Source organism: Thalassophryne amazonica, chromosome 10, assembly GCF_902500255.1.
Source record: "Thalassophryne amazonica chromosome 10, fThaAma1.1, whole genome shotgun sequence".
NCBI lineage: Eukaryota > Metazoa > Chordata > Actinopteri > Batrachoidiformes > Batrachoididae > Thalassophryne > Thalassophryne amazonica.
The window spans coordinates 61,966,719-61,982,733 of record NC_047112.1 but is presented as its reverse complement, the minus strand read 5'-3'; the positions used below and the strand labels follow the sequence as shown (position 1 = coordinate 61,982,733).

General features: G+C 48.1%; 1 protein-coding gene across 1 annotated transcript in view; it reads left to right on the top strand.

Moving 5' to 3' along the window:
• The window catches only part of rabgap1l (RAB GTPase activating protein 1-like), a 422,326-nt gene that overhangs the window by 288,161 nt on the left and 118,150 nt on the right, over positions 1–16,015 (top strand). Inside the window, 3 exon segments of the mRNA XM_034180104.1 lie at positions 11,213–11,287; positions 13,067–13,192; positions 15,766–15,909. Coding sequence (XP_034035995.1) covers positions 11,213–11,287; positions 13,067–13,192; positions 15,766–15,909 — 345 coding nt within the window.

The window sequence follows — 16,015 nt, the reverse complement described above, 5'->3', positions numbered from 1 at the left end:
CATATAATCTGAAATCTAGCCAAATTGTCTTGTATTAAGCAACGAAAACCTGCCACTGTGGTTAGAAAAATTTGCTTGGTTAGAATTCTCAAAACTAGCAAAATGTCTGGGCACTGAATATTCAAAATGTGCCTTAAAACTAAACAGAATTCTTATTTTAAGATTAGCCTCTGTTTTAAAATAAGGAAAACAACCTTGTTCCTTTGCCTTTGTTGTGAAAGTGTAGGAACACGGACCCACAACAGGGGCGCAAATGAACGGACAATGAAGGAAGTCAAATAACAACACTTTACTGTTGTGAAAAAGCACAACCAACACGGCGAATGTGAAATTTAACAGTCAGTCAATTACAAGGGTGACGTGTGGGCAGGCTCGAAGATAAGAGACGTCCGTCCAAAGCAGAACCGGAACCACACGATTTCCTCCGCCACCGAACCCCGGGAATACTGGAGCCGCCAAGTCCCGAACACCCAGGTGGCCACTGCCTCCGCTTGTCGGATCTGGTACTGCTGGCGAGGAACAAAAACAGTTAGATGTGGGTGCGTGTGCACCCAGCAACACGTATGGTGGGAATGCCACCTCCACCTCTCGTCGAAAAAAGAAACAGAATATCTGCTGTCCAACACACACAAGCAATAGATATTCCTGTCAGAGAATCAACACAGTCAGCTGAGATCGTTACCTCCTTGGTAGAGCGATATCTCGGCAGAGAAGTGGAGATGACGTCTTGCAGATATACCGCTGCGGATCAGATGATTGGTAACAGCTGTCGTAGGTGACAGCTGTCACCCCGGCTGCTCCTGTGAGATGGCAGCGCCCTCTGGTGCCTGGAGCCCGCACTCCAGGCAGGGTGCCCTCTGGTGGTGGTGGGCCAGCAGTACCTCCTCTTCAGCGGCCCACACAACAGGACCCCCCCCTCAACGGGCGCCTCCTGGCGCCCGACCAGGCTTGTCCGGGTGGCGGCGGTAGAAATCGGCCAGGAGGGCCGGGTCCAGGATGAAGCTCCTCTTCACCCAGGAGCGTTCTTCGGGGCCGTACCCCTCCCAGTCCACCAAATACTGGAAGCCCCGGCCCATCCTTCGGACATCCAAAAGCCGGCGCACAGTCCAAGCCGGCTCGCCATCGATGATCCGGGCAGGAGGTGGTGCCGGACCCGGAGTACAGAGGGGTGAAGTGTGATGTGGCTTAAGTCGGGACACATGGAAAACGGGATGGATCTGCAGTGAGGCCGGAAGCTGAAGCCTCACTGCGGCTGGACTGATGACCTTGAGGATCTTAAACGGACCGATATACCGATCCTGCAATTTAGGGGAGACCACTTGGAGGGGAATGTCCTTAGTTGACAACCACACTTCCTGCCCTGGCCGATACGTAGGGGCCGGGGTCCGCCGACGGTCTGCATGGGCCTTCGTCCTCATCCGGGCCCTCAGCAAAGCAGAACGGGCGGCACGCCACACCCGACGGCACTTCCGCAGGTGGGCCTGGACCGAGGGCACACCGACCTCTCCCTCAACCACCGGAAACAAAGGAGGCTGGTACCCCAGACACACCTCGAAAGGGGAGAGGCCGGTGGCTGACGACACCTGGCTGTTATGGGCATACTCGATCCAGGCCAAATGAGTACTCCTGGCCGCCGGGTGTGCGGCCGTCACGCAACGCAGGGCCTGTTCCACCTCCTGATTGGCCCGTTCTGCTTGCCCGTTGGTCTGGGGATGATACCCGGATGAGAGACTCACCGTGGCCCCCAGTTCCCGGCAGAAGCTCCTCCAGACTTGCGAGGAGAACTGGGGACCGCGATCGGAGACAATGTCTGTTGGAATCCCATGCAGCCGGACGACGTGGTGGACCAGGAGGTCCGCTGTCTCCTGGGCCGTCGGGAGCTTCGGGAGGGCCACGAAGTGGGCCGCCTTGGAGAATCGGTCCACTATCGTGATGATGGTGGTGTTGCCCTGGGACGGCGGGAGGCCCGTGACAAAATCCAGGTCGATGTGGGACCAGGGGCGATGAGGCACGGGCAGCGGCTGGAGCAGTCCCGAAGCCCTGCGATGATCAGCCTTGCCCCTGGCGCAGGTGGTGCAGGCCTGGATATAATCCCGGACGTCGGCCTCTAGGGATGCCCACCAGAAGCGCTGCCGGACAACTGCCACGGTTCTTCGCACCCCTGGATGACAGGAGAGCTTGGAGCCGTGACAGAAGTCCAGGACTGCAGCCCTAGCCTCTGGTGGGACGTAGAGCCTGTTCTTCGGCCCAGTTCCGGGGTCCGGGCTTCGTGCCAGGGCCTCCCGGATGGTTCTCTCTACGTCCCAGGTGAGGGTGGCCACGATAGTGGACTCCGGGATGATGGGTTCCGGTGGATCCGACAACTCCGCTTTGACTTCATCTTCATGTACCCGGGACAAGGCATCCGATCTCTGGTTTTTGGTCCCGGGACAGTAGGTGATCCGGAAGTCAAAATGGCCGAAGAACAGTGACCAGCGGGCTTGCCTGGGGTTCAGCCGCTTGGCGGTCCTGATATACTCCAGGTTCCGGTGGCCAGTGAAAACCGTGAATGGCACGGACATTCCCTCCAACAGATGTCTCCACTCTTCAAGAGCCTCTTTCACCGCAAGGAGTTCTCGTTTGCCGACGTCATAGTTCCGTTCGGCAAGGGTCAACCTGCGGGAAAAATAGGCACACGGGTGAAGGACCTTATCGGTCTTCCCTCTCTGGGAAAGCACAGCTCCTATCCCTGAGTCCGAGGCGTCCACTTCAACCACTAACTGGCGACTAGGATCGGGCTGCACCAGAACGGGTGCAGACGAGAAGCGCAGTTTCAACTCCTTGAACGCGGCATCGCAGCGATCCGACCAGGTGAAGGGGACTTTTGGTGAGGTCAGGGCTGTCAGGGGGCTAACTACCTGACTGTAGCCCTTAATGAACCTCCTGTAGAAATTAGCAAAGCCGAGGAACTGTTGCAGCTTCCTACGGCTGGTGGGTTGGGGCCAGTCTCTCACCGCCGCGACCTTGGCCGGATCAGGAGCGACAGAGTTAGGGGAGATGATAAACCCCAGGAAGGACAAAGAAGTGCGGTGGAACTCGCACTTCTCGCCCTTCACAAACAGCCGGTTCTCCAACAACCGCTGCAGGACCTGACGTACATGCCGGACATGAGTCTCAGGATCCGGAGAAAAGATGAGTATATCGTCCAGATATACGAAGATGAATCGGTGCAGGAAATCCCGCAAGACATCATTAACCAATGCTTGGAACGTCGCGGGGGCGTTTGTAAGACCGAACGGCATGACCAGGTACTCAAAATGACCTAAGGGGGTGTTAAATGCCGTCTTCCACTCGTCTCCCTTCCGGATCCGAACCAGGTGATATGCATTTCTAAGATCTAGCTTAGTGAACATTTGGGCTCCATGCAGGGTTGTGAATACTGAATCCAACAAGGGCAATGGGTATCGGTTACGAACCATGATTTCGTTCAGCCCCCTGTAATCAATGCATGGACGTAGTCCGCCATCCTTTTTCCCCACAAAAAAGAAACCTGCACCCATTGGGGAGGTGGAATTCCGGATCAACCCGGCAGCTAGAGAGTCCTGGATGTAGGTCTCCATTGATTCGCGCTCAGGTCGTGAGAGGTTGTACAGCCTGCTGGACGGGAACTCAACGCCTGGAACCAAATCAATGGCACAATCGTACGAGCGGTGCGGGGGAAGGGTGAGCGCCAGATCCTTGCTGAACACGTCCACAAGGTCATGGTACTCCACCGGCACTGTCCCGAGATTGGGCGGGACTCTGACCTCCTCCTTAGCCTGGGAACCGGGAGGAACCGAGGAACCTAAACATACCCGATGGCAGGTCTCGCTCCACTGAACCACTACCCCGGACGGCCAATCGATCCGGGGATTGTGTTTTAACATCCAGAGGAACCCTAGAATCACGCGGGAGGTGGCAGGAGTCACAAAAAACTCGATCTCCTCCCGGTGGTTCCCTGACACCACCAGAGTTACTGGAGGTGTCTTATGTGTGATTAAAGGGAGTAGGGAGCCATCTAGTGCCCGTACTTGCACAGGTGAAGTAAGTGCCACCAGAGGGAGCCCTGCCTCCCTGGCCCATTTGCTGTCTAGCAAATTCCCTTCTGAGCCCATGTCCACCAGAGCTGGGGCTTGAAGGGTTAAATCCTCATAAAGGATTGTAACCGGGAGTCGTGTGGCAATATGGGTGTGTCCCACGTGAATGTCTTGGCCCACCCCTAGCCCAGTTTCTAGGGGCGGGCGTTGGTTGTTTAACCGCTCGGGGCAGTCCCTCACTTGATGCTCTATCGAGCCACAAACAAAGCACGCTCCGCGGACCAGCCTCCTCTGTCTATCCGGTGGTTTAAATGTGGCCCTGCTCGTGTCCATAGCTTCATCAGCAGGGGGAGCTGTAACCACACGGAGCGTAGAGGCCGTGGAGCGTGGGGAGGGCAGAGCTCGGTTGGAACCAGAAGGGAGAGGGACGGCGCGTGCCCGGCCACGCCCTTCGTCTCGTTCCCGACGGCGTTCTTCTAACCGATTGTCTAATCGTATAACCAGATCAATAAGCCCGTCTAAATCCCGCGGTTCATCCTTAGCCACCAGGAGCTCCTTCAGGACCAACGACAGTCCGTTTACGAAGGCGGCACGGAGGGCAGTGCTATTCCAGCCGGACCTTGCCGCCGCGATGCGGAAGTCGACTGCATAAGCAGCTGCGCTCCGGCGCCCCTGTCTCATTGACAGCAGCACGGCTGAAGCGGTCTCTCCTCTATTTGGGTGATCGAACACTGTTCTGAACTCCCTCACAAACCCATCATATGTCTGAAGGAGCCGTGAATTTTGCTCCCAGAGCGCTGTAGCCCAAGCGCGTGCCTTACCGCGAAGCAGATTAATCACATAAGCTACCTTACTAGCATCAGTCGCGTACATGATGGGACGTTGTGCGAAGACGAGCGAACACTGCATAAGAAAGTCCGCGCACGTCTCCACACAACCCCCGTACGGCTCTGGAGGGCTTATGTATGCTTCAGGGGAAGGTGGGAGGGGTCGTTGAACGACCTGTGGAATGTCAACTTTGCTCACAGGATCGACAGGAGGGAGAGCCGCAGCAGCGCCCTGAGGGCGCGCTTCCACCTGAGCGGCGAGAGCCTCCACCCTGCGGTTAAGGAGGACGTTCTGCTCGGTCATTAGATCCAACCGAGCCGTAAAGGCGGTGAGGATTCGCTGCAACTCACCTCCTGCAGACGCCTGTGCGCCCGGTTCTTCCATTGGCCGTTCAACAGCCGGTTGACGCCCCTTGGGGTCCATGACGCTGGCCGAGATATCCTGTTGTGAAAGTGTAGGAACACGGACCCACAACAGGGGCACAAATGAACGGACAATGAAGGAAGTCAAATAACAACACTTTACTGTTGTGAAAAAGCACAACCAACACGGCGAATGTGAAATTTAACAGTCAGTCAATTACAAGGGTGACGTGTGGGCAGGCTCGAAGATAAGAGATGTCCGTCCAAAGCAGAACCGGAACCACACGATTTCCTCCGCCACCGAACCCTGGGAATACTGGAGCCGCCAAGTCCCGAACACCCAGGTGGCCACTGCCTCCGCTTGTCGGATCTGGTACTGCTGGCGAGGAACAAAAACAGTTAGATGTGGGTGCGTGTGCACCCAGCAACACGTATGGTGGGAATGCCACCTCCACCTCTCGTCGAAAAAAGAAACAGAATATCTGCTGTCCAACACACACAAGCAATAGATATTCCTGTCAGAGAATCAACACAGTCAGCTGAGATCGTTACCTCCTTGGTAGAGCGATATCTCGGCAGAGAAGTGGAGATGACGTCTTGCAGATATACCGCTGCGGATCAGATGATTGGTAACAGCTGTCGTAGGTGACAGCTGTCACCCCGGCTGCTCCTGTGAGATGGCAGCGCCCTCTGGTGCCTGGAGCCCGCACTCCAGGCAGGGTGCCCTCTGGTGGTGGTGGGCCAGCAGTACCTCCTCTTCAGCGGCCCACACAACAGCCTTTCCTTGTTACTGGTTAAATACAGCTTGATATTAGGAAAAACCTATTAAGAAAAAGTGAAATACATTTTCCCAAAAATAAGAATTGTTTCTTATGTAAAAAAAAAATGCTTGACAAGATTATTTTTCTATTAGGGCAAAAATTAAGTCATATTTTCTTTAAACAAGTCTCTTTTTTTAACTTTCTTAGATATCAGTTTTTGCAGTGTAGTCTGTTGTTCCACGGCCAGGACGTAGGCCAGGAGTAGACTTTACCAGGGAGGCTGAATAGTGTGATGCCCCTGTAATTGGGACACACTCTCTGGTCCCCCTTTTTAAAAATGGGGACCACCACCCTAGTTTGCCACTCCATAGGCACTGTCTCAGACCTCAAGCAATGTTGAAGAGACATCTCATCCAAGATGATCCCTACACACCTAGAGCCTTCAGCATTTCTGGTCGGATCTCATCAACCCCCCCGGGCTTTGCCACTGCAGAGTTGTTTTACTGCCTCAGTGACTGCTATAGAGGACGCGCCAGTCTGATGCAGGAGTTCCTCAAAGTGTTTCTTCCAGCGGCCGATTACCTCCCCAGTCAAGGTCAACAGACTCCCATCCTTACCATAGACAGCTTGGATGGTTCCCCATTTTCCTCTCCTGAGGTGCCTCATGGTCTGCCGCAAGCACCTTGGTGCAGACTGAAAGTCCTTCTCTGTGGTTATTCTGATGTCCTCCCACACTTTGCCTGGTCACAGCAGAGGCTGCCGCTCTTTGGGCTTGTTGGTATCTTGCAACTGCATCAGGAGTCCCCTGAGATACATATCTCGAAGGACTGTTTCCATGACCACCGGTGTCCGCCATGGTGTTCGAGGGTTGCTGCCCCTTGAGGCACCTATGACCTTCAGGCCACAGTTCTCCACTGCAGATTCAGCAATGGATGCTTTGAACATTGCCCATTCTTGTTCAATGCCTCCAACCTCCACAGGATGGCAGAAAAGCTCAGCCGGAGGTGTGAGTTGAAGATCTGTCAGACAGTGGGCTCCTCCAGACATTTCCAGTTCACCCACATTTCGGCTTACCAGGTCTGTCCAAAGTCCTCCCCCACCCTCTGATTCAACTCATCACCAGATGGTGGTCAGTTGACAGCTCTGCTTCTCTCTTCACCCAAGTGTCCAGAGCATGCGGCCTCAGATCAGATGATATGATCATAAAATCGATCATTGACCTTCAGCTTAGGGTGCTCTGGTGTCATGTACACTTATGAGCATTCTTATGTTTGAGCATGGTGTTCGTTACGGACAGCTCATGACTAGCACAAAAGTCCAACAACAAAGGGCCGCTCGGGTTTAGATCTGGGAGGCTGTTCCTCCTAATCACGCCTCTCCAGGTGTCTCTGTCAACAGTCAGAGTTTCCCCCCACCACCTGAAGGTGCAGGGAGGTGAACCTCTCATCTGCCTGGGTAAACTCCAATGTAGCGGCGCTCAGTCGGGGACTCGTGAGTATCACCACACCCACCCAGAGCCGAGGCTGTGCTTGGAGGTGAGGCCCACCAGATCTAACTGGTAGCGCTCCACAGTGGTGGGCACAGTTCCGCTAATTAGCGAAGCTGAGTTTTTTTTGTTAGCGGTTTAGCATTTCAGATAACTTCAAAAACCATCACCGGCCCAATTAGCTTCCACTAAATTTAGTTTCACCAATTTAGTCCGCTAACGTTTTTTGTACAGATTTAGCAAGGAGGTGGCAAAGGCTAAATCCATGTACAGTTCACGTCTGCAGCAAAGGTTCTCTGCCAACGACTCAGCCTCTGTGTGGAGGGGGTTGAAAGAGATCACCAACTACAAGCCCAAAGCACCTCATTCTGTTGATGACCTGAAGCTGGCCAACGACCTGAACGTCTTCTATTCACGCTTTGAAGACAAGGACTCACACCTCCCCACCCCCCACACAACTGGATATTCAAACACCATGGACCTCCCCCCTCTCACCGCTGCCCTCCCCCTCCCCCCGTTGCCCTTTCCGTCCAAGAGAAGGACGTGAGAAGACACTTCAAAAGGCGGAATCCACGTAAGGCCCCAGGCCCAGACTGTGTCTCTCCTGCCACCCTGAGACACTGTGCTGATGAGCTGGCCCCAGTCTTCACGGGGATCTTCAACACCTCCCTGGAGTCATGCCATGTTCCAGTCTGCTTCAAGTCGTCCATTATAGTTCCAGTCCCCAAGAAACCACGCATCACTGGACTTAATGACTACAGGCCTGTGGCTCTCACGTCTGTAGTCATGAAGACCTTCGAACGCCTGGTTTTATCCCACCTGAAGTCCATCACCGACCCCCTCCTGTACACCCTGCAGTTTGCCTACAGAACCAACAGGTCTGTAGACCACGCCATAAACCTGGCCCTGCACTCCATCCTGCAGCACCTGGACTCCCCAGGAACCTACACTAGGATCCTGTTTGTGGACTTCAGCTCTGCATTCAACACCATCCTTCCGGCTTTGCTCCAGGACAAGCTTTCTCTGCTCCACGTGCCCGACTCCACCTGCAGGTGGATCACAGACTTCCTGACAGAACGGTCTCGAACACTCGGGCTCTCAGCACAGGATCTCCACAGGGCTGTGTCCTTTCCCCTCTGCTCTTCTCCCTGTACACTAACTGCTGCACCTCCAGCCACGACTCGGTAAAGCTCATCAAGTTTGCGGGCGACACCACCCTCATCGGACTCATTTCGGATGGGGATGAGTCTGCCTACAGGAGGGAGGTGGACCGGCTGGTGACCTGATGTAGCAGCAACAACTTGGAGCGCAACACCAAGAAAACAGTGGAGATGATCGTGGACTTCAGGAAAGCCACAGCCCCCCCGCCCTCACCAACAGCCCCATCACGACTGTGGACTGTCACCGCTTCCTTGGCACCACCATCACCCAGGACCTCAAGTGGGAGTCAACCATCAGCTCCCTCATCAAGAAGGCCCAGCAAAGGATGTACTTCCTGCAGCAGCTGAAGAAGGCCAAGCTGCCTGTCCAGCTGATGGTGCAGTTCTACACGGCCATCATCGAGTCCATCCTTTGCTCCTCCATCACGGTGTGGTACGCCGGGGCCACAGCCAGGGACAGACACAGACTGCAGCGCATTGTGGCCTCTGCTGAGAAGGTGATCGGCTGTAGCCTTCCATCTCTCCACGACCTGCACGTCTCCAGGACTCTGGGCCGAGCAGGTCGGATCACAGCTGACCCTTCTCACCCTGCACACGGTCTATTCGAACCACTCCCCTTGGGCAGGAGCCTACGGTCAATCCGGACCAGAACCTCCCGCCATAAGAACAGTTTCTTCCCCTCTGCCGTTAGACTCATGAACTCCTCATAACTCAGTCACCTTAACCTTAACTCTGTCACTTTATCATTTTATCACGGGTCACTTTAGACAATGTACTTTGGTTTTAATTGCACTCCTCCCACTGCACTGTTTTTTTCTGTTCCTCTTTCTTTCTGTTTTTCTGTTGCACACAGCCTTTCATATTTCATATGTCATTTTTTATCTTATATTTTGTCTTATTTTGGCACATATTGTATATTTTTATCTTAGCATTTTATATTGCTCTCTGTTTAATGTTGCACCATTATATCGAAGCAAATTCCTAGTCTGTGAATCCTGTTCATTGGCAATGGCAATAAACTTCTTCTGATTCTGATTGTTGTTGTTTTTTGTTGCATAGTTAGTAATGGTGAAAACATTTGTAAACCCTAAAATCATGCATGTTGGATCCTGTCTGCTACGTATTTTGCAGCAGTCAGGGAGCTGAGAGGAGGTGAGCTCAAGTCTAACCCAGCAGAAGGGACCTGGCTGCCATGCTGCTACAAAAACACAAAAGTCATTTACATTCACAGCATACAGTGGTCCAGATGCGAGGCCAAAGTCCTCTAAAGGAAAGCAGGTTTGATTTTGATTTATAAACAAAATTAATCCGGATAGTTTAACTGCATTAATGTCAACTCTGTCATTTGTACCAAGTGAAAATACAACACATATCTTTTAATTTTAAAATCGTGCACTCATTCTGAAGTTTTGAGCATTAACACACACAGATGCCAAACGGCATTATTAGATGTCAAAATGCATAGAACACTGCCATCTGCTGGATGGCAATGTGAATGGCGCCCGGTTATATCGCATGGTTGTTGCTGAATAACAACCTAACAGAATTTTCAGTTTGCAAATGCCTTTTTTTTTTTACAAATTAAAAAAATTACGTAATTTACAAATACACATTTATTTGTAAAAATCAACACACACATTACAGTAACTTGTGTGTTGGGTTTTTACATATATGAATCAACCAATCGGTGATGAGCGGAGGCTCAGTTTACGCATAATGCCTTTTGGCACCTGTGTGTGTTAATGTTCAAAACATCAGAATTAGTGCAATATTTTAAAATTAAAAGCTATGTGTTACATTTTCACATTGTACAAATGACAGAGTTGGCATTAATGTACTTAAACTATCCAGATTAATTTTGTTTATAAATCAAAACTATAAGTCAAACCTGCTTTCCTTTTGAGGACTTCGGCCTCATGTCTGGACAGCTGTATGTTGTTAATGTAAATGAGTTTTCCTTACAGCAGTGGGCAGCGCGCACAAAAACAGAAGCGCTGACTCGTTTGTTGTGTTGGGTTTGTGATTGTCTTTGATTCTAATCAGAAGCATTGGCGGTGTTTAAACTCAAAACTGGCTTGTCAGTAGCTGAGAGTGTACTGGAGACAATAATACTGAAAGTTAGTGGTTAGCAGTAGCTTCTACTAATTTTTTTTTTTTTTTTTGGTTTATCTTTATAAGAGATAACTTATCAGTTAGCTGATTAGCGGTTATCGAAGCTAACATTTTGGTTAGCTGTGCCCACCAGTGGCACTCCACCTCCCGCACAAGCTCTGACTCCTTCCCCACAGTGAGGTGACATTCCAAACCCCCAAAGCTAGCCTCTGCCACCACGATTTGGTCTGTCGAGGCCCTTGACTTTCACTGCCACCCGTGGGACGGAGCACCTGAGTTCCCCCTGCTGGTAGTGAGCCCACTCTGTGGATGGGGAGCAATCAATTCATTGATTGTAAATAATAATGACAGTAATGATGATAATGATAAGTTACTCATTGATGACAATACTTATCTGCAGTCTTAGTCTTCATTAACATTTTTGTTTGTTTCTTTTTTCCCCCGTCAGGCCTACTCTGTGTATGACGAGGAAATCGGTTATTGTCAGGGTCAGTCGTTCCTTGCTGCAGTTCTCCTATTGCACGTGAGTAAAATCTTCATTACACTGAACCTGCCTTTTCAGGGTCACAGTAAAGCACACTGATAACTGATACTTATACATTGGTAGACAGGGTATATATGTTCTTTTCACCATAATACACTTCAATCCATGCTTCATCCACAAGAATGAGCACGTGACCATTCTGGCTGTGTCATTGAAAATTGAACATTGATATTTCACTCAACTTACTGTATCTGTGCAGTGTGCATGTGTACATCATTTGTGGGTAATCATCTGAGTGCACAGACAATGGAATGTTTAATTTTAACCTGATAACATGTGCAAAATGTCCTCAGAGAATGAAGAGACTTTTGCTGGCTTGTTTGATAATAATCAATGGGAATGAGACCATGTTTGTAGGATGCAATTTTACAAGTTGACTGGATCAATTAAATAAATAAAATAATAATTATATTTTTTGAGTAATTAAAAAAAAACTTAAATCAGATGTTTCCAAACTTTTTCCACCAAGCTCTGCTTCATTTTGTTTTAATGGCCCCATATGTTGAAGGTTTTTTGCTGCCAGAGAGCCACATTTTTTTTATAACTGTGACAATTTCCAAGGGTTTTGCTGATTGCTGGTGGTACTCGCTGTGACTACATTCTAGTTGATGGGCTCCGTGGTGGGTAAACATAGTTGTGCATATAAACGCACAACATGCCTTGCCACAGATTGTCCTTAAATTCAACCCCCCCCACCCCAAAAAACCCTATTTTTTTGTCTATTTATTTTTGAAGTGGAGAAGGTGCATGAGCCAGAGATCTTTGGTATTAACTCAAAACATTTCTGTCAGTGGTGTGCTGTGACACATTGTACTGTATGTGATATAATAAAACAGAATCAAATTGTAGACGACATGGAGTCTCAGAAAAGAGTGACTGAAAAGACTGTGAATTCTGCCAAGAAAATAGTTTAAAGCATAATTATATGAATGGACCAAGAGAGGGAGAAAGCATGTCACACTGACAGTGGGAGAATGATGCAGCAGAAAATGAGGAGGTGAAAGGAGATGGATGCACACTCATGCAATTAATTTCAAGGCTGCCACAGACCAGCAGCGCTTTAAAAGCTGTGCTCTGCGTGATTCTTCTTCAAAATTCAGTGGCTGTTTAAAGTCTAATGCGACTTGTCAGCACACGAGAAACTTAATTTGAGAAAGGTGCTAAAGAGACAGATGGAGGCAAGACAAGTAGTGAACACATGGGGGTGGGAGTCAGGAATGGAAAGCCTGGTTAAAGAGCCACTGACAAGGACAGCAGAGGTTAAAGGAGACAACAGAGGGGGAGGAACTGGCAGGAAAGCATGGAGTGAAAAAGATGGGGCAGTCAAAGAGCTGGAAAAAAGAATAAATGATCAGGAGGAGGTAAAAGTGTTCAGAGGAGAGCTAGAGGAGAGAGACCACATTATGGAGGAGTGCAAAGAGAGGAGAAAATGGCTCGAGGCAGGTGGTGTGAAGAAGCCGAAGTTATTGAGAAGTAGGGGGGATACTGGGGACAGGAGGAGTAAAAGGTCCTGTTTTTGGATTGTTGGTCATTTACCATAATTGAACTTTTGTTCCAAAATATGGATAAACTGTAACAGTGGGGTAAGGGGAAGCTATGTGCACTCTGACTTGTATCAGGGATATTTTAAACATGCAGTACTCACCCAAAACTATTGGAATATTTAGATCCTGCATTGTTGCTGTTTGACTATCAGTACAAACAGCCAGTGTGGTGAATTCTTAATTCTGTAGTTCATGGATGTTTATGTCATTCCAGATGCCTGAGGAGCAGGCTTTCTGTGTGTTGGTGAAAATCATGTATGATTACGGCCTCAGAGCACTCTACAGGAACAACTTTGAGGACCTTCACTGTAAATTCTACCAGCTGGAGAAGCTGATACAGGTTAGTGATGCACTATTTCATAAATTGTCAAATCTACGAGAATATATGCATAACAGTCGTACAAAGTAACAGAGATTTCAAGCTTTGTATTATGTATTTTTTGTTCCAGTTGTGGGTTTTCAGCAGTTATGTCTCCCCAGTTTAAGTCTTAGTGATTAACTAAATATGGCCACACCATGTTAAATGGGTAAAATTGTGTGAAAACCTTCAACTCATTAAGTTTGTCATCCAGTTTTTAACTTTCAGAGAGTAGATTTGAAAATTAAAGCTGCCTTGCTCACAAGATTATTATTCTGCCTTTTACATTTTCATGTGTCAAGTATAATGTTAAATCCCACAATTCTATGAGTGTTTTCACAAATGTTTGTTGAGAATGTCATTGTATTTTAGAAATTGTTGGAACCATGTGATTATTATGGATATTTATTTAACCAAACACAGTCACTAGTCCAGATTTCTGACTAACAAAGCAGTGAATGTATATCACCGTCATTTCAAAAATTTTTCTAAACAAAAAAAAAAAATCTAGTTTTACTGAAGACAGTATGATCACAGTTTTTCTTGAAAATGGTGCACATCCGTCTGCATTCCATCAGTTCAATTTGTCATCACTGAAGGTTGGCACCTCTGACTTTGCGAACTCACCAATACTTGCATCGCCTGTAGGAGGAAGAACATTGTTTGAGTGTTTGTTTTGGCATGAGTATTTTAAGAGGCCAAAATTGAATTGATAAAGTAATTCTAAGTCTGTGTGTGCAAGACTGTGAACCTTTGTAAGTTAAACAATCCTCACTAGGTTTGTCTAAAATCTCCTCCCAACACCCACTTTGCCTAAATCCATTCAACGTGAACTAAAATGTGGCTGTCTGTGTCTGGATCAGATGTTAGCATTGCTCATGCCCTTAAATTAAGCGTGAGCACTGATTTCTTATCACTAGCATGCAGGTGTGAGTGCAGTATCTGATCCTGTCAGGTTCCATGATAATATTTTAAGTGTCAAATTGGATCCCTGCCTGGCTCATTGAATCGCTTATTTACTGCACATGCACAGAAGCTAAATCACTCCAGATTCTGCACATTGAAGGCATAGACTTTATATATGCATAGACAAAGCTTCTGTAATACCACATGCTGGTTTTTCCAAAGAGAGGATTTGAATCTCAAGTGGGGTGGTTCTGACTGTTGCCATCTTGGGAATATGTGACTGGGTAAAGCATGAGCACAACTGTGTGATCTGGATAGGGCAGATGAAGCTTTAACATGCTCACCTATTTTGAAATGATCAAACTAGCTAAGGCTAACAAGTTAGTTTGCCTGGGTTTGGGTGATTAACACATATGCTTGTAGTTTCAGCAGTGGTTCCAATGACGGGTGGCTCAGGTGGGGGTGTTAAAAACTATGGCAGGTGTATAGCCTCAAATATTGCTTGACCATCAATACATGCTAAATGCTTATGTGCCAACGTACAACTTAAATAATACTCAAATTTCACAAACCAAAAATACTGGAGCACAGACTTCATAGATTGTTAGTACATTTAATGGCATTGCAAATCACATTATTCCATATTTGTATTAAAATGGCCAGAAAGTGGTAACACAGTCGAGCCTGTTGCTGGTCAGCTCTACTTGTGGCTTACTACCTGGACCTGGCACACACCCATACTTACCTGTCATCCAGATTGACCACGCCCCTAATTATGCATAATTCTATGTCTTAAAATAAGAGTTATATCAAAATTTAACCCACCTGTACTGTAAAAGCAACTCCTTCTCAGCAGAAGCATATAAAACAAATGATACAGGACAGGGGGATAAGGTACAAAGTCCTTGTATATTCGCTTCATTTTTCAGCATTTGGTGATACCACTTGATTGAAAACTGTAGCTGTCATTTCCTCCCCATGTTGTCAGCAATACTGTAAAACAAGTGCAGTACTTCTACTTATACTGAACTAATTTCACAGGTGGACAGAAGACCCAATCATGAATCTTGCAAAATGATTCAGGATGTCTTTGGCCCTTAGTTTGTCCTGCCTTAAATATGGACCAATACCTCTAATCCTCATCAGATTACAAAAATATATGAGAAATATTCAGTGTACAGTGTTCTTTTACTCTCATCACATAATCAAAATGTGAACTTCACAAGGTTTATTGTTACTATTGTACATCATCTACTGTAAATAATAGAATACAGACCTGTTCAGTAGCTGAGTTTTCCAATTTAAGGCATTTGTATGTGACATAGTTTCTTTGATTTTAAAACCTTTCTTCTGGTAGATGTCATGGAGCCTATCCTCTCCTATTTAGTTATATTTTGTTGTTGGGTCTCTCTTGAAAAAGAGTTCCCCTTCAGTCCCACATAATTAACTTTAAAAAAAACAACATAGACTACATGATTGAATAAAGTAGGCCACCTAGGTTTATGAATGAGTATGAAGTTAAAATAAGACCAATTTTCAACAAGTAGATCTAAAAATATATAATCATGTCCAGAAAGTGGTGTATTATCTGTTTATTACGCTCTTCTGTTTTACTGCCTCACCCCTGCTTTCACATCCTGCTTCTCTAGGAACAGCTTCCTGACCTTTGGTCCCACTTCCAAGAGCTGAACCTGGAGGCGCACATGTATGCCTCCCAGTGGTTCCTCACACTTTTTACTGCCAAGTTTCCCCTCTGCATGGTCTTCCACATCACTGACCTGCTGCTGTGTGAGGTACAAATGGAACCACACCACCACACTGTGCTGGAATTACTGGGAAAGGGTTGGTCTGTATTATGTACTTATTTTTTGGCAGTCATCCTATTGGAAAAAATGAGTA